We start from the raw sequence: 18892 nt of genomic DNA on the forward strand, positions 1-18892 counted from the left end.
GAGGGGGAAGGTGCCCAGCTGTGGGAGTCCTGGGCAGCCTGCTGTGAGATTTCAGCCATCTTGGGGTCAGGAGAGCCTGAGACTTTAACCCTTTCTTGGACAAAGAAAACTTTGCAAAACACTAATCCTCCTTGGTCTGAGAGAAGAGAGACAGCCTGGGGCCTGAGATGTCAGAAGAAGATGGGAAAGAATCCTAGGTGGGAAGAGATGATGGAGTGGGCTGTGGCTAGACTTTTTCTTGTATAGCCATAGACTGAACCAATTTTCCTGTAACACAGAGACTGCATTTAGGGGGAAGCAATGGCTTGAGCCAAGAGAGTGACCTGCTGCAGTGATTGCCAGTGCAGGAGTGAGAGTGACCTGCTGCAGTGACCCCATGTGCAGGAGTGAAGTGAACAGAGAAAGATGAGGAGGGTGTGGTGGTGTCCTCTGTCTTCAGGGAAGAAGAAGAAGATCTCTGTTCTCAAGACCCTCAGCCCCAGGGGAGGAGAAAATGGGGGGAACTGTTGTCCCAAAATGAGAAATTGTTTTTTGGTACTTGGCAAAGCATCCTTAAAAGGAACCCTATAAGCAGTTTTGGTCCATGGACGGTGGTAAGAGCACTGTACATGGAAGGAGGATGTCACGATGGCAGATTTTCTCTGGGTGGTGCCATGTGTGACATGGAAACATAAGAGGTTTCAACTGTGCTTCCTGTGGAAGACTATGATACAAGAAAGACTCCTCTCTCCCGTGATGAACTGAAAATTGATTATCTGAGAGGTGGTAACTTGATCGAGAATCCAAGGTTTTATCTCACTGTGCTTTGGTGGAAATTGGGTGGGAGGAGGAGGAATATTTCAGAAGGTTTTCATCCTGAATGTTGTGTGTTCCTTTTATTTTAGTGTAGGTTAATCAAGTTTTTTTTCTTTATTTCTAAACTCGAGCCTGCTCTGCTCTGTTTCTGGTCACATCTCACGGCAGCCATTTGAGAAAAATATATTTTCATGGGTGCACTGGCACTCCACCAGCGCCAACCCATGACAAAGCTGCACTGGAGAATGGAAAGCCTTGAATCATCTTTACAACTTCTCAAATGAGCTTTTTCATTAAAGCTAAGTTTCAGAGATCATCATCACCCCAATTAGACTTTAACAGTGAAGATTTTGTTACATTTTCAATGCTTAAAAGTAATCTGAAGTAGACCTGAATGAGGATAAGAAAGAAGAAATCTTAGAACCCTGAGAATCCTCTCATATATTTAAGATATCTTGTCAAAAAAGACAACTTGATCAGTGTCATGGTTTGACACTGGCGCAATGCCAGCGTCCCCATGAAAATGCACCTTTTCTAAATAAATGCTGTGAGATGTTATTAGGAACAGAGCAGAGCAGGCCCAAGCTTAATAGCAAAGGAAAAAACTTTATTAAACTACTACTAATACAGAAAACACATAAACTAAATCTAGGATGAAGACCTTTTAAACCACCCCTCCTCCTCCTAATTCTAAAAACACCCAGCCATGAAACATTACCTGGGATTCTTGATCAGATTACCACCCTTCAGGTAATCTATACTTAAACTATCAAGGGAGAGAGAAGTCTCTCTTGCACCACAGACCCCCTAGGAAACACAGCTGCCACCCTGTGTTTCTCTGTCACACAAGGCTACTGCCCGGAAGAAAAAATTTGCTAGTGTGACACTTTCCATTCCATGTCACAGTGCTCTCACCACCGTGCATGGACAGACTGCTCGTAGGGCTCCTTTAAGGATGCTTTGCCACGGACCTAAAGATATAACAGTTCAGTTTCTCATCTTGGGACTACAGTCCCCCCCATTTTCTCCTGGGGCCGAGGGGTCCAAAAACAGGACTCATCTTCTTCCCGAAGACAGAGGGTATCACCATTCCCTCTTCAGCTCTCTTCGTTTCTCGCCATTTTTGTGCTGTTCGAAGCTGAAACAGGTCTCCCTGGGTCACCACTGCATCCCTCTAAAATGCAGTCTCTATTGCAGGAGATTTTGGTTCAGTCCATGGCTAATAAGAAAAGTCCAGCTAAAAGCTACTTCATCATCTCCTCCTACCTAAATATTTCTTCTTCTAACATCTCAGGTCCCGGACTATCTCTCTTCCACTATAAATCAAGGAGGAGTAATACTTTTAAAAAGCCCTCATTTCTTGGAAAGGGTTAAAAGTTCAGACTCCCTGGACGGCTGATATTTCAGTCCGGCGTTCCGCCTCCCACGCTGGACATTCCTCCCCCTTCTCTTTCTCCTCTGCCGGCAGATTTCCAGGTGCCGCCAGGCTCTCTGTCTCTTTCCCTCTTGGGGGGGGGGGGGGCAAAGGCATCTCCACTTCTCTCCACCCTTCCGTCCACAGGAGCTGGCTCGGTTCTAGACCCTCAGCCCCCTCGGCCTACCTGGACAAGGCCGCGTGGCTTCCCCTCCCCCACCCAGCCCGTGGCTGGGCAGGGGGGGAGTCTGCACTCTCTGACAACCGGAACTAAAAGAGAGAGTTCTCCTGGGAGTTCTTGCTTTTAACCCCCTGTGTTCTCAGAGGCGTGTCTATACTTTCAGTGGTCACTCCAGGTGCCAATATCTAAATCTGACCACTGATTAGTTTGACCCAACTTCCTGGAAAAAATTCACTTCCATGTCAAACCACGACAATCAGGAATATTTTCAAGCTTTCAGAAATTCACTCTCCACCACAAAACTCCCAAATTTTAAACTTGCTCTGACCTTACGCACTTCAAAGTAGCAATTCTTGGGACAGAATAAACTTTTCTCAAATACTTCCACTTACATCTCCCACACACACAGGATCAAGTGTAGGCAGACGATAAATTGCAAGACTGTTGGGGTTGTCTCCACCTGTGGCCAGGAAGGTCCTTGAAGGGTTGAGCTCAATGGCATGAATACCACATCCCTGCTGGTTCACCGTGCCAGGTTCACGATCTTTCAGAATAGGAATCTTGGTAATTTGACCAGTCTGGACATCTATTACGAATAACTGGAGGAAAAAAGCAGATACAAGTCATTATCACACAGATAAGAAAACCAAGGTGGTCAAATATTATCCCTATTTTGAACTAACATTCTTTTAAATGTAGAATCCACAAATGCTGCAAATATGGTTGGAAAATGCATACATTCCTTCTTAAAACAACTAAATTAAATAACTGTGGGTTTTACTTTAAACATCCATCCTCGTTTTGGCTACGATAATGTTAACTTCCTTCTTAGTAGCTGGTATAGTCCTGTATTTTGGATTTAGTATGAGAATAATGTTGATAACACGCTGATGTTTAGTTGCTGCTTGATAGTGCTTACTTTAAATTAAGGACTTCTCAGTTTTCCATTCTGTATCAGTGAGCAGGTGCACAAGAGGCTGAGGGAACATAGCCAGGACAGTTAACCCAAACTGGCCAAAGGGATACCATAAAACATTATACTCAGTATATAGAGCAGGGGGTTGGGATTGGCTGGGAACTGCCAATCACTGTTGGGGGATGGGCTGGGCATGGGTCAGTGGGTGGTAAGAAATTGTATTGTACATCACTTCTGTTTCTTGGATTTTTTTTTCCCTGTTATAACAATAATATTTTACTTTATTTCAATTACTAAACTGTTCTTATTTTAACCCACAGATTTTACATTTTTTCCAATTTTCCTCCCCATCCATGCAGGGAAGGGAGGGGAGGAGTGAGTGAACAGCTGTGTGGTACTTAGCTGCCAGTTGGGGTTAAACCACAACAGTCCATTTTGGCACCCAAAATGGGACTCAAAGGGTTGACAATGACAGATCTGACCAGAGCATGTTAAAACAAATTTCTTATAAGCATTCATTATATTAGTTTAATAGTCATGGATCACAATGTTGATTTGTTTACTCTCACAGTTGTTGCACTTTTTCTCAGAGTTGTGTTGTGTGACACTTTACTTGCAGTATATCTTCCCTGTGGTGATGTTTATCATCCTTGAGGCCTGGACCACGGTTATAATTTTGTTGTACTTCATAATACTGGCCTATGATATGATAGAACTACTGGTCATGAAACTAACCTGGTATGTGTCCTCAGCACTGCCATCCTATCTGTACCTCAGGAGCCATCTATTGGGAACTATTAACAGTTACATCTTCTGACTTTTCTCCTTGAATACATCTTCCAACATCCATCCATCCATCCTACCTTCTTGCTTTCCTTCTCCTCCAGGATGATTACAGTAATATTTGAGAATGTGTAAGATTTTGAATATCGTTTCAATACCCTTGCAACCAACCTGGCCCTTTTGCTAGGAGCCAGCATGTCGCTGCATATAGTTCAGGTCTTTTAGATAAAATAACTATTTAAGAACATCACCCAGAGATTTGCCCTGAGTCTGAATAGTTCTGAGTGATGGGGTGTGCAGGATAGTATGGGCAAGGGCCTAGGACAGTGGGCACCTCCAATGTTTTTGAACCTCACCCCTGAACAAGTGCATGATAGGGAAGATGTGTGCTAATGTCTTTATAAACAATTCTATGGGTGAAGGTGTGGGTGCTAGCATCTTTGAAATGGGTCTTAATGTCTCTACTGACTTTGGGCAGCAGGTTTATTACAGGGCCCAGACAGCTTGGCTCCTGAAACAGACAAGTGGGGACTGCAAAAGGCTGAACTTCTGAACTTTGGGGTAAAAGAGTAGGTTCAAGGGGGGATATGAGGTAGGCAGTTTGAGAAGGCTGTACCTTCCTAGTACCTCCGCCAGTGGGGAAAAGAAGAGGGGGCAACATGCGGCTGGGAGTTTAGGATAAAAGGAGGCTGTACCTACTGAAACCCCGAGAGAGAAAACCCTGCAGGCATGTGCCCCAGTGGACTCTCTCCCTTTATTTGAATAAAGTTACAGGACTCCTCTGTCTCCATTATGGACACTGGCTTTTCATAGTGTGAGAAACGACCGCTCACTTTTTAAAATTTTAAAGGTGTGAAAAGTGCATATTATATGATTGGCTCTTTGCAAAGGAATATTATATGTGTTATGTTGTATTAATTAGTATTCCTGTATTAACCTTTTTTAAGTAGTGTGGTAGATATAGTTTTAAGTTATAACATAATGTTAAAATAGAAATATGTGATGTAAGATTTTTTTTAACTAGCTCAAGAAAGGGATGAAATAATCAAGAAATTCTTCGCACAGAGATAACAGCAACAAGACACCTAAAGAGTTACTGCCTCCTTATCGGAAAAGACAAACATTCCTCCACCTCCTCTCCATCTTTAACCAGGATTAAGGGGAAGAAGTTGACAATAACCAGAGAACATCCTTTGTTTGAAAAGAATTTATGCATCATGTATGAGATATATAAATATGCAACAGGATACTGCTTTTAAGGGTTAATCCTTTGTTAACATGTGTGCTTTTGGGGCTTAATTGCCCTAGGAAGGGCAATTTGTTTTTTATTGTCCTTTATTGTCCTAACTCTGATTGTCCAAATTCTTATTACTCTATTTTTATAACCATTTTATTACTATTAAACTTTTAAAATTTTAAAACAAGTGATTAGCTTTTTTCATAAGAGGTTTATAAAACCTTAACAAAAAAAACAGAACAAAAAAACTAAATAAGGAAAAATTACAGCACTGGGAGCCCCTGTGACTATCAGCCACATGCTCCTCTTCAAAATGGATGCTCCGCCTTTTATACTGCTACCCCCTCCTAAAGTCTTGTTATCTTCCTTGATATCTAGTGGTGGAGATCACTTTCTTACATCTTGATTGGAGGTCAGGTATTACTATAGTAACAAGCCAACCCTCCCCAAATGCCCCAACTACCAAGGCCATCCCATGATAACAATGCAGGGGGGGGATGACATATTATAGTAACATAACTATACATCTACAAAACTTCTCTTAACATACATATAATGTTCACCCCTTAATTGTGAGAGCCAACTATCTCATTACTCATCTATAATAATAGCGTGATTTTCTGTAAACAGTCTTGCTTAAAGCAGTGGTCTTATGGAAGTTCTAGTCCTCCTGTGGAAGTTCAGGTCCTCCTCTGGATCTGTCCAGTGGTGGTGGTGGTGTCCCAAACCCCCAGACTTCAAGATTATATGCGGTCAGGTTCAGGTGGTACCTCCCCCAGGGCGGGGAGTTTCACAATGGATTGATGTAGTCCTATGAGTCATAGGATATTTTTGGAGTCCCTGATGGTCGTTCCAGCTGCCTATTCTGCTGTTTCTCAGGCAACCCCCTCCCCTCACAGGATCCTCCTTTCAGATGGGAAAAAATTTCCCTGAAGAACCCAAACCCACAACACCAGCTCTGGGAATGCAAAGACAATCTCTCTTCCTCTCTCATCTCAGCTGTGGAAAAACTGTCCTGGGAGTTCCAGCAACTCAAAGAGGATATGCCCTACTCTACACCTGTAGTGACCAGCATCTCAACTATTAACATTAAGCATCCTCTTGCTCAAAATAGAGGATATAGAAGGTACACACCATGTGGTACCCAGTGGTTTTGCCTGTGGGACCACAGAGAGGGCATGAGGAAGTTGAATGGAAAACCTACCTCAATCCTAGAGGCACAGGTAGAGGAATTGCAGGGAAGAACAATCACAAAAGAGGGTTCTTGCAGGAAAGCTGCTGCTTCAAGCTACAGTGGGCAGTTTCTCAGGCAGAATGGAAGGACTGATCTTACTCCTGATCCTACAGAAGAAAATTCTAATCCATTTCTACAAGAAGTAAGTAGAGAATCCTGTAACCAGAACTAGAGGGGCCCTGCTTCCAGCCAGGTGGAAGAGAAGGAAAACTTGGTTTACTGTATTTGTATATCCGATGGCCTGGCACATCAGACCCACAGGGGCACAAGGCTCTAATACACATCAGTGCACAGTGTATCCTAATGAAATCAAGCTATAGAGGGGCAGAACCCATTTTCATTTCTGGAGTGACAGAGGGATCATAACAGCTGACTGTATTGGAGGCTGAAGTCATCCTGACTGGGAATGAATGGCAAAAGCAGCCCACTGTGACTGGCCCAGAGGCTCTGTTCGTCCTTGGCATAGATTACCTTAGGAGAGGGTATTTCAAGGATCCAAAAGGGTACCAGTGGGCTTTTGGTATAGCTGCCCTGGAGACAGAGGAAAGTTATCAGATGTCTACCCTGCCCAGTCTCTCAGAGAACTTTTTAGTTGTGGGGTTACTGAAGGTTGAAGAACAGCAGGTGCAGATCGCTACCATAACAGTGAACTAGCAGCAATATTGCAATAACTGATGCCCTGATTCCAACCCATAAGCTGATTCGTTAACTGGAGAGCCAAGGAGTGATCAGCAGAACCCACTCACCCTTTAATAGCCCCATTTAGCCAGTGCAAAAGTCTAATGGAGAATGGAGACTGACAGTGGATAATTGTGGCCTGAACGATGTCATACACTCACTGAGTACTGCCATGTTGGACATGCTGGAACTTCAGTAAGAGCTGGAGTCAAAGACAGCCAAGTGGTGTCTCAACTGATATCACCAGTGCGTTTTTCTCAATCCCTCTGGCAGTAGAATGCAGGCCACAGTTTGCTTTGACTTGGAGGGGCATCCAGTACACCTGGAACCAACTGCCCAGGGGTGGAAACAGCCCTACCATCTGCCATGGACTGATCCAGACTGCACTGGAAAAGGATGAAGCTCCGGAACTCCTGTAATACATTGATGAAGTCATTGTGTGGGGAAATACAGTAGAAGTTTTTGAGACGGGTAAGAAAATAGTCCAAATCCTTCTGAAAGCCTATTCTGCTATAAAACAAAGTAAGGTCAAGGGACCTGCCCAAGAGATACAGGTTTTAGGAATAAAATAGCAAGATGGGCTTTGCCAGATACCAGTGGATGTGCTCAACAAAATAACAGTAATGCCTCCACCAACTCACAAGAAAGAAACATAAGCTTTCTTAGGCATTGCGGGATTTTGGAGAATGTATATTCCAAATTATAATAAGATTTCCCTATCAAGTGACCAGGAAGAAGAATTATTTCCAATGGGGCCCTGAGCAATGAAAAGCCTTTGAGCAAATCAAACAGGAGACAGTTCATGCTGTAGCCTCTCGGGGCAGTCAGGACAGGGAAAGATGTAAAAAATGTGTTCTACACCACAGCTGGGGAGAATGATCCTTCCTGGAGCCACTGGCAGAAAGCACTGGGGAGACTCAAGGTTGACCCCTGGGGTTTTGGAGTTGGGGATGCAGAGGATCTGAAGACCACTGTGTTGGTTTTGCTTGGCCTGGTTTTGGTAGTGGGAGGGCCATAGAAGTGGCTTCTGTGAAAAGCTGCTGGAAGCTTCCACCATGTCCAGCAGAGCAAATCCCTGATGGCTCTGAAGATGGATGAGCCACTGGCCAAAGCTAGGCCAATTAGAGAGGTTGGTAATGCCTCTGTGATAACATATTTAAGAAGAAAAACAAAACAAAGTGGGCACAATAGTTTTTTCTTCTAGTCTGAAAAGAGGAGGAGGTGAGAACATGTGAGGGAAAACAGCATGGAGACTCCAAGATCACTGAAGAAGGAGAGGGAGGAGGTGCTCCAGGCACCAGAGCTGAGATTCCTCTGCAGGCCGTGGTGAAGACCATGTGTCCTGGCTTGTAAGATAAGCATACATTCTATTTGCCATCTGTCGGAGGTGGGGCAGGTATCTTCTGTTGGGCAGTTTTCTTATCTCTTCCAAGAACAATGTCTCCCTCCGGGGAGATATCTTCTGTTAATGTGACAGTGAATGGCTCACTGCATGACTGATAAAGTTGCATCATCCCATTGTAAGATACTCCACCCAGAGGGAGGAGCCAAGCATCCCTACCTGCATAAAATCAGCATTTCTTGAGACAGCAGCTCAGCCTCTTCACTGGATTCCCAGAGGAAGACCAGGCCCATCTACTCTATCACCAGACCTTCAGAGAAAACTACACCCTTCTATTGGACCATCGCTTCAGCAGCATTTCATCTGCCACTCCAGGAGCAGGAGGAGCAGCCACCATTTAACTGGACTATCACTAACACCCTGACTCCTCAGGGTGTCAGGTTTCTGACTCTATCAGTAGTTTTGTTTGTACTAATTACATTTCTTTTTAATTTAGTTTTTTCCTAGTAAACAACTGTTATTCCCATTCCCATATCTTTGCCTGAGAGCCTCTTTATTTTGAAATTGTGGTAATTTGGAGGGAGGGGGTTTACCTTTTCCATTTCATGGGAGGCCCTTGCCTTCCTTCACAGACTCCTGTCTTTTCAAACGAAGACAGGGACTTTCTGAGTTTTTCATCTCTTTGAAGTGGCCACAGGTTTTATTGTTTAATATTGTTAATTTTTTTTTTTTTTTTGTGCTGGTGAATGCTTTGCTTGTTAAAAAAACAGGTTTTTTCCACTTTTCTCCAAGGAAATATTTTCCCAAACCAGTTGGGGCAGGGACCGCTTGAATCTGCCATCTAGCGGAACCCCTTTGGAGTTTTTCTCCCAAATTTGCCCTAAACCAGGACGCAAGGTTTGCCCCAAAGTGTGATCAAAAGGACCATCAGTTTTCTGGCACAAAGGGTGAAATCGAGGTAAGTGAATGGACTGTCACACCAGAGGGACAGGTTGTAGTCCTACCTCAGTGAGAACATGAAGACACTCATAGGGGAACAGGGAATCTTTTGAAACAGCTGAAGAATGTAATAATAGAAAGGGAAATTACTGATGTTGTACAGTCTATAACAAACAAATATGAAATCTGCTATAGAAACAACCCAAACATGGGCAAAAGAGTTGTGCTAGAAATAACAGAGGCAGGAGATTTTCCTGGAGATTACTGGCAAATAGATTCTGCTGAGTTACCAAGCAAAGAAGGAAATAGGTACGTATCGGTGTTGGTTAACACCTTCAGTGGATGATCCGAGGCTTACCCCTGTCACACTAACACAACAACGGAGGTGGTGAAAGTTTTACTCAATCATATAATTCCAAAGGTTTGGGCTTCTGTACCAATGTATCTGAACAACTTAGGCAACATTGTGCCCCAGCCAAACTATCTCTAGTTATTCTTATTAGAGCTCTCTGGAATTTATCAAGGTTACAAAACATAAACTGTGCTAAATTAAGAAAGAAGAGGCTGAGAAACAGAATACCAAGACCGCAAGAACTAGATAACAGAGAGCAGTGAACCACCTGGACTATAACCAATCACATAATCTGAAGAGTGCGTGCTGAACGTGTGGACAAGATAGAGGCACCAATGAAGAAATGTGTGTTTAGCGTGTGCAGTAGTTTTAGAATGTATAAAAAAGTGCATAATGTAAACAATAAACAGCTTCTGCTTAATCGTATTAGTTAGTCATAAAGGAGTCCTCTTTCCTGCATTATTGTTTGAACCATGACATTATTCCTTGAGCAACCAACAAACCAGATGTAAAATCAACTCTGGAATCACATTGTGAGCCATTCAGGAGCAGGAGATGGAGCTTCCTTCATTCCTGAGTGACTCATTATAAGAGGCCTCTGGGGAGCATGGCAAACAGGAGTAGGCAAACGGGGTCACAGCAGTTTGCGCAGCAGTTTGCACAGGCAGGGCAAGCGGGCAAGGTTGCAGGTTCTTGCTAGTTAGGTGAGGTGTTTTTATTGGTTGCTTGATTTTAGGCTTTCTCCTAGTAATGGCTTTAACCCAGTCGAAATCTGTGGTTGGTACAAGTGTATGTGACCAAGTGGAGCCCTTCAAAAAGGATGCGTCTGTACAGACCCATTCCTGTGTGGAGTGTTTGAGCTTATCAATGGCTTCAGGGGGTGTTGTGGAGGAGGCCTACCTACAGTGTGAACAGGTGAACGACCGCCTTTTGCTGGTGGCCGAGCTTAGGGAGGAAGTTGAAAGATTAAGGAGTATCAGGAATAGTGAAAGGGAAATAGACTGGTGGAGTTCAGCCCTTACATCTTTAAGGGAGGCCCACCAAGAGTCAGAGGGCTCATATGCCTCTCACTCTCAGGCAATAGAGGGGCACCTGGTAGATGAAGGGGAGTGGAAATGCATCCCTGTTTGGGGAGGTAATAACAAAAATCCCTCCTGCCCCCTATCCCCTAGCCAGGTGTCACTTCAGAATAGGTATGAGGCCCTGGATCTAGAGACCCAGCCAGATGATTTATAAGAAAATTATCTGCCCAGTGAGTTTCCCAATTATGACTCATCTAAAAAACGGATTACCACCTCTAACATCAAGAAGAAGGGTAATCATAGTGGGTGATTCCCTTTTGAGGGGAACAGAGGGCCCCGTATGTCGACCGGACCCATCCCACAGGAAGTCTGCTGCCTCCCTGGGGCCCGGGTACGAAATATCACTGAGAGACTTCCTAAGCTGATTTAGTCCTCTGATTATTACCCACTGCTGATATTCCAGGCTGGCCGTGATGAGATTGGAAAGAGGAGTGTCAAGGTGATTAAAAGGGAGTTTAGGGCACTGGGTCAAGTGGTTGATAGGACAGGTGCACAGGTAGTGTTCTGCTCAGTCCCTTTGGTGGCAGAAAAAAACGATGAAAGAAATAGGAGAACTCACATCATTAACAAGTGGCTCAAGGGTTGGTGTCATCGGCAAAATTTCGGATTCTTTGATCATGGGGCAACTTTTACGGCACCTGCTCTACTGGAATCAGATGGGATACATCTCTCTGTTAAGGGCAGAAGGTTTTTAGCTCAAGAACTGGCAGACCTTGTTGAGAGGGCTTTAAACTAGGTTTGAAGGGGGAAGGGGACGCATCTGGGCTGTCTGGAAGCAGGCCCAAGGGTGGTAAGCCTGAGTTAGGGGAGAAATCAGTAGCCCAGCTGAGGTGCATGTATACCAATGCATGCAGCATAGGTAACAAACAGGAAGAGCTGGAGGCCATGGTGCAACAGCAGAACTATGATGTAGTCGCTATCACAGAAACATGGTGGGATGACTCACATAGTTGGAGCACTGCACTAGATGGCTACAAGCTCTTCAGAAGAGACAGAAAAGGGAGAAGAGGAGGGATGGCCCTTTATATTAGGGAAGTTTTGGATGTCATAGGTATTGAAACTAATGACGACGAAGTTGAGTCCCTATGGGTAAGAATTAAGGGGAAGGCAAACAAGGCTGACATCCTACTGGGAGTCTGCTATCGTCCACCCAACCAAGAGGAAGAGGTGGACAACTTATTCTATAAGCAACTGAACAATGTTTCAGGATCATCAGCCCTTGTTCTTGTAGGTGACTTCAACCTACCAGACATCTGCTGGGAACTTAATACAGCAGAAAAACAGCAGTCTAGAAAGTTTTTAGAGTGTGTGGAGGATAACTTTTTGTCACAACTGGTGGGCCAGCCCACCAGGGGAGGGACTATGTTGCACCTGTTGTTCACAAATAGAGATGGACTGGTGGGTGATGTGGAGGTTGGAGGCTGCTTGGGGCACAGTGATCATGACATTATGGAATTCTCGATAATTGGTGAAATAAGGAGGAATATCAATAAGATCTCTACGTTGGACTTCTGGAGGGCAGACTTTGGCCTATTTAAGAGACTTATTCAGAGAATTCCTTGGGAAACAGCCCTTGAAAACAAAGGAGTCCAGGAGAGATGGGCAAGCTTCAAAGCAGAGATCTTGAGGGCGCAAGAACAGACTGTCCCTGTGTGCCGAAAGATGAGTCGACGAGGCAAACGGCCAGTCTGGATGAGCGATGGGGTTTTGAAAGAACTTAGAAATAAAAAAAAGATGTATCATCTTTTTAAGGAGGGACTGATTTCTCAGGAAGTATTTAAGGGAGCTGCTAGGGCATGTAGAAAAAAATTAGGGAGGCCAAAGCTCAGTTTGAACTTAACTTGGCAACTTCTGTTAAAAATAATAATAAAAAAAGTTTTTACAAATATATTAATAGTAAAAGGAAGGGTATAACCAACCTCTGTTCCTTATTGGATGAGGCAGGCAACCTAGTAACTAAAGATGAGGAAAAGGCAGAAATGCTTAATGCCTTCTTCGCCTCAGTCTTTAGTGGTAAGACAGTTTGTCCTCCAGACAACTGTCCTCAGGGGTTGGTAGGTGGTGCCAGGGAGCAGAATGATCCTCTTGTTATCTGAGAAGAGGCAGTCAGAGAACTGCTGGGACACCTGGATATTTATAAATCAATGGGACCAGATGGGATCCACCCTAGGGTGATGAGGGAGCTGGCAGATGAGCTTGTGAAGCCGCTCTCCATCATTTATCAAGAGTCGTGGCTCACTGGCGAGGTTCTAGATGATTGGAAACTGGCCAATGTGACACCCGTTTATAAAAAAGGTAGGAAGGAGGATCCTGGTAATTACAGGCCAGTTAGCCTGACCTCGGTACCAGGTAAGATAATGGAACAGTTCATACTGAGTGCTATCACACAGCACTTACAGGATGGCCAGGGTATCAGACCCAGTCAGCATGGGTTTACGAAGGGTAGGTCATGTCTGACCAACCTGGTCTCCTTCTATGACCAGGTGACCTGTCTGGTGGATGCAGGAGAGGCTGTGGATGTTGTCTATTTAGACTTCAGCAAGGCCTTTGATACTGTCTCCCACAGAATACTCCTGGAGAAGCTGGCAGCCCACAGCTTGGACAGGAGCACTCTTCGCTGGGTTAGGAACTGGATGGATGGCCGGGCCCAGAGAGTGGTGGTGAACGGTGCTGCATCCAGCTGGCGGCCAGTCACCAGTGGTGTCCCTCAGGGATCTGTGCTGGGACCAGATCTATTTAATATTTTTATAGACTACATGGATGAGGGCTTGAGTCCTTCATTAGTAAATTTGCAGACAACACTAAGCTGGGAGCTTGTGTTGATCTGTTGGACGGAAGGAGGGCTCTGCAGAGAGACTTAGATCGGTTGGATGGATGGACAGATTCCAACAGCATGAAGTTTAATAAGTCTAAGTGCTGAGTTCTACATTTTGGCCACAAAAATCCCCTACAACGTTACAAGCTGGGGACAGTGTGGCTGGACAGTATTCAGGCAAAAAGGGACCTGGGGTGCTGGTTGACAGCCGGTTGAATATGAGTCAGCAATGTGCCTTGGTGGCCAAGAAGGCCAATGGCATCCTGGCCTGCATTAGGAATTGTGCGACCAGCAGGAGCAGGGAGGTCATTCTTCCCCTGTACTTGGTACTGGTGAGACCGCATCTTGAGTACTGTGTCCAGTTCTGGGCCCCTCAGTTTAAGAAGGATGTTGAGATGCTTGAGCACATCCAGAGGAGAGCAACAAGGCTGGTGAGGGGCTTGGAATGCAAGCCCTATGAGCAACGTTTGAAGGAACTAGGGTTGTTTAGCCTGGAGAAGAGGAGGCTTAGAGGTGACCTTATTGCTCTTTACAACTTCCTCAAGGGAGGCTGTAGACAGGTGGGGGTTGGTCTCTTTCACCAGGCAGTAACTGACAGAACAAGAAGACACAGTCTCAAGCTACGTCAGGGAAGGTATAGGTTGGATATTAGGAAAAAAAAATTCACCAAAAGAATAATAAAGTACTGGAATTGTCTTCCCAGGGAGGTGGTAGAATCACCATCTCTGGATGTGTTTAAAAAAAGACTGGACATGGCACTTGGTGCTATAGTCTAGTTGAGGTATTAGGGCATAGGTTGGACTTGATGATCTTAGTGGTCTCTTCCAACCTCATTATTCTGTGATTCTGTGATTCTATGATCTAATGATGGACAACATCAGTGTTTTTATGATCAATTAAATTGCATGCCATCCAAATATTACTGAACTTCTAAAAGTATGCATTTTACTTATTACTGAACTTCACTGTGCATTTTACTTCTGCTTATTTTTTACTGTGTCTTATTCTGTTTTACTTCATTTCAAAGCAAATCCAGTCTTTGTACCACTATTAATACTGTCTATTCTCGCATTTTTCTCTGGGGACAGAAAAAACCCCATGTTGTCTGCTCTGTCCTATCATATTGGGAGTCAGTGCTGTGAGTGAAAGCTTGCTTTGTATTTTTAAAGTCATGAGTGAGACACTTAATTGTCAGTGTGTATTTATTTGCTTTAAATATACAAAAGCTTACTCTTAAAAAAAAAAAGTTTGCAGATTTTAGTGCTGTTTTCCTTTTCTGATGTGAATGTAGTATGTCCAATTGAACCTTACACCTGGGTCAAGCCTGGGGGTTTGCAGGGTACATGATCCCATAAGCTTCTTCCCATACCCTTTATTTTCAAGCATGAGAAGGCACTGTGCTGTGATGCCCATTTGAAACCATATTAATCCCAGAGTAATAAATTGCTAGGCCTTATTTAACTTAACTCTAGGCATTCATCTCTTCATTGGGCAAGTTTATTTTAAAAAATGCATGTAGGCAAGGATTAGGAATTTTTTATTTATGTCGTTACTGGACTTTGAACAGTGCTGTCTAGATAAATGTCAGGGTCTGCTTCTTTTAGATACAGAAGTTTCTATAATATGAGAAAAAGTCATTTACCAGCTCGTGTTTGTCACTTGAACATTTTGCCAGCAACACCCCTGTTGGAACTCTAGTTTGGGAACTCTTGATCACCCCTCTATCATCGAACAAAAATTCTACAACACCGTTGATTCCCACACCCATAAAGAAATCCAAAGTCCACAATCTTCTGTGGGCGAAACACAAAGGGTTGGAATCTCTGTGCAATCCACATCTGTGTGTCTTCTTCTTTGCTTGTGGAGTGGTCAGCGTTTTCTTGCACTTGATAAGAGATCCACATTCTTCACTGAAATCCACCTGGACTCTGCACCTGTTAAAACACAAGCAAACCCATGTCCCCATAGGGACTGGAGGATTTTCTCAAAATCCTGGAAGTGAAGAATGGGCCCTGATATGAAAAATAAAATGTTGATCAGTTCTGTTTTGCAAAATTGCATAGAGACATGTAAGATAACGACATAAGTTGCTATTACTAACACTCTTTGGTTATGAGCATGAGGAAACATCAGAGCAAAACAATGCATGCAGTAAAGAATAAACTAACAGCAATTAGGAATCAATCAGATAACACACATAATCAAGAATACATGTGAAATTATATAATTACTAAGTGCTACAACACTGAACTGTCATCCCACAGTCTACAGCAGCTGATAAACCTCAAATCAGTAGGGAATTGGAAAATCATGTCCAGATAACGATTCTCCAAGCTCACTTTAAAAGTAGGTTCAGCTGTCATATATAGAGGGTAAAATTGCCAAGCCAAAAAGACTTGAATACTTTTTGATGCAGAAAACATCTGGGTTTATTGTCAATCATCCTATCCCAGTAGAGCTAGAGCTTGGCCAGAGCCCAAACTCTAATTGGTGGGTGTCACTTAACACATTTTAAAACAAGGCTCTTAAAAATAGCAGTTATGAGTAAAAAACCTTAGGGTTAAAACCCAATCAAATTATCAAGTAATTTAATCCCTCTGAAGTTTCCTTCAGGATAGAGGTTCTTTGAACACAGCAAACCTCTTCTTCAAAGATCTGAAAGTGGTCACAGGCAGGATTATGAGCCTGGATCTGGACACTGAGAGTGTGAAGGTGGAGGAAGTGCAACTGAATGAGAGACTGATTGCCTAGTACAAAACTGAAACCCAAAGAAGTTAATGTTACAGCTGGACTCTCTGCTGGAGTACTTCTGTAATAATAAATGAAGAAACCCACGAGACTAGCAGTCTGGATAAAGAAAATGTACAAGCTGTTAGAAAACAAAAGGCAGGATCCTGAAGAGACACGTGTCTTGTAGGTGATCACACAGATGGCAAAACATATGAAAACCGGCTGTAAATATCACAACAATATCTTAATAATAATTCTTATCACAAAAATCAGTGAATTCACATTATATAATCAATATATTAGCAGCAAGTGTTCGAAGGGGTTAAGACAACCTTTTTTTACGCATTCATGTAATATTAACAACAATCACTATTTATTGGTATTACCTATAGAAAACAGAAATAACAAAGGTTACAAGCTCACTACCATCAATCCCCAAACGTCAAATCATTGGGGAACCAGCTGATGACCTTACAGATAAGATCTGATTGAAGTTTCCCAAATGTTCTGTCTTCAGAGAAATTTTGGGTAGTTGAATCATTACTAATACTTGTATCTTTACGCAGTGGTTTCACTCGCTGGGAAACACTTTTCACAGTAAAATATTTCCATCTATGTCATATTTGGAATAGCACTGATTCGCATAGTGTCTCCCTTTTCTGCATCTTGGGCAATGATTTGGTGCTGTCGCATTTCCCGCAGACTCTAGGCAATATTCTGTTATATGTCCAAATTTCCCACACTTGAAACATGGCCTTTTGGCGAGTTCTGCTGCTATTATTTCTGTGGAATTATCTTGTTGAGGAGTTACATGGAGAGCTGCAAAGGTTCTTCAAAGTCTTTCATCCTGCGCTTGAAGGAGTTTCCTGACCTGTTCTCCCCATACGCCTGCTTGGATTGCTGTGATGTGCTGAGGTGTGCCCACCTTACTGCATGCCTCTATCATTTCAGTCATGGTTGGTTGACCAGGCATGGCACTAATTATATGTTTGCACTCTGCATTGGCATTTGCAAAAGCGAGGCTTCAAAGCAGATGTGGCTTCGCCACTTCATTACTTACTTGTCTGTCCACTGCTTGCGTGAGACGATCGATGAATGAAGTGAAGGGTTCAGAAAGACCTTGCTTTATTTCTGTGTAAATGTCTTCTGGAGTTCCAACTGGTTGAATTTGCAAAATTGCCTTTCGTGCCATCTCTTTAATGTCCGCAATCTCGTCTCGAGGCAACTCAGCTGACTGATCTTCAGGTTTGTCATGAGGTTCATCTCCTGCTGATTGAGCCAGTGTGAGAGCTGTATGCGGCCCTCCTGCATAACTATGTCTCAGTTGAAGGAGAGCCCTTCGCCATCTTGCATCCCACAGCAGGAGTTGTGAATCTGTAAAAATTGTCGAGGCAATGTACCTACAGTCAAAAGGTACCAAGTCATAATTGTTGAATGTGCCTCTCAAAAGCTGTTTGAAGTATGGGGATCCCAAACCATTATTTTTCACTGCTTCCATCAAATCTTTGACCACGTCATGATCCAGAGGTTCTCATCTAGGATCTTCATTTTGTCTCACGTATCTCACTGGAAATGCGATGCTATCTGTGTCTGCTATATCAAAGTCTCTTTCTTTCAGTGCTTTCTTCCTGATGTCTGCCCAGTTCATTGAACTGGACGTATCTCTTGAGACATTTCTGTTTATTGGAACCAAATCCATGCCCGTATTCTGTGGATTTGTAGTCTGCCAGGATGCACCTTCTTCTGGCCTGAAGGTTGCATGCATTCCATGCACGCTGAATCGTTAAAACCAAAAATCATGGACAAAGACACTCTAACTAATTAAAGTTAGAAAGTGGTATGCTTATTACACCAGTGGGTGGCACCATGGGGATCATCCCCAAAATGAGTGACTGCACTGCACAAGGATTTTTGCCTGCTATTTATTTCCCAAAATAATGCATATGCATAACCCCAGCACCTCCCGTCCCCTCTTTGTATTAAAATGAGGTTATTAGTCCTTCACGCATGTGCAATTCTTCTCTTGAATTGGGTTGGTGGTCTCGAATTGGGTCAGTGGTCCCAGGGATGAAGTCAGGAAAGTCTTCATCAGGTCTCTGTGATCCTCTGGCACAATCTAAGGCCCCCTGCTTAAACGCGGATGAAAAAACAAAACCCCACAATTCCTATAAAGATTTGTATGGACGGTATGTTTATTACAGCACTGGAAGCATGTGGGGAATCGTTCCCCTTCAAAGGACATGCGTGCCCCTGAGGACTCTCGATCCTTTTTATATTACCTTTAACTAATTTACATATGCATAGATTTTCACAATAGGTTTGTGTCATGGTTTGACACTGGTGGAATGCCAGCGCCCCCATGAAAATACACCTTCCCAAATAAATGCTGTGAGA

The 18892-nt window shown here is 43.5% G+C and overlaps 1 protein-coding gene across 2 annotated transcripts in view; it reads right to left on the reverse strand.

Annotated features, from left to right (window-relative positions):
- The window catches only part of LOC128783015 (DDB1- and CUL4-associated factor 12-like), a 116897-nt gene that overhangs the window by 29128 nt on the left and 68877 nt on the right, over positions 1 to 18892 (reverse strand). Inside the window, exons 3-4 of one of the 2 annotated variants that reach the window (XM_053933590.1) lie at positions 2783 to 2989; positions 2464 to 2466 (exon numbers count right to left, since the gene is read on the reverse strand). In XM_053933590.1, coding sequence (XP_053789565.1) covers positions 2464 to 2466; positions 2783 to 2989 — 210 coding nt within the window. The remainder of the gene's footprint in view (positions 1 to 2463; positions 2467 to 2782; positions 2990 to 18892) is intronic. The other variant, XM_053933589.1, reaches the window with a different exon arrangement.

The sequence above is a fragment of the Vidua chalybeata genome, assembly GCF_026979565.1.
Source record: "Vidua chalybeata isolate OUT-0048 chromosome W unlocalized genomic scaffold, bVidCha1 merged haplotype SUPER_W_unloc_7, whole genome shotgun sequence".
NCBI classification, from domain to species: Eukaryota; Metazoa; Chordata; class Aves; order Passeriformes; family Viduidae; genus Vidua; species Vidua chalybeata.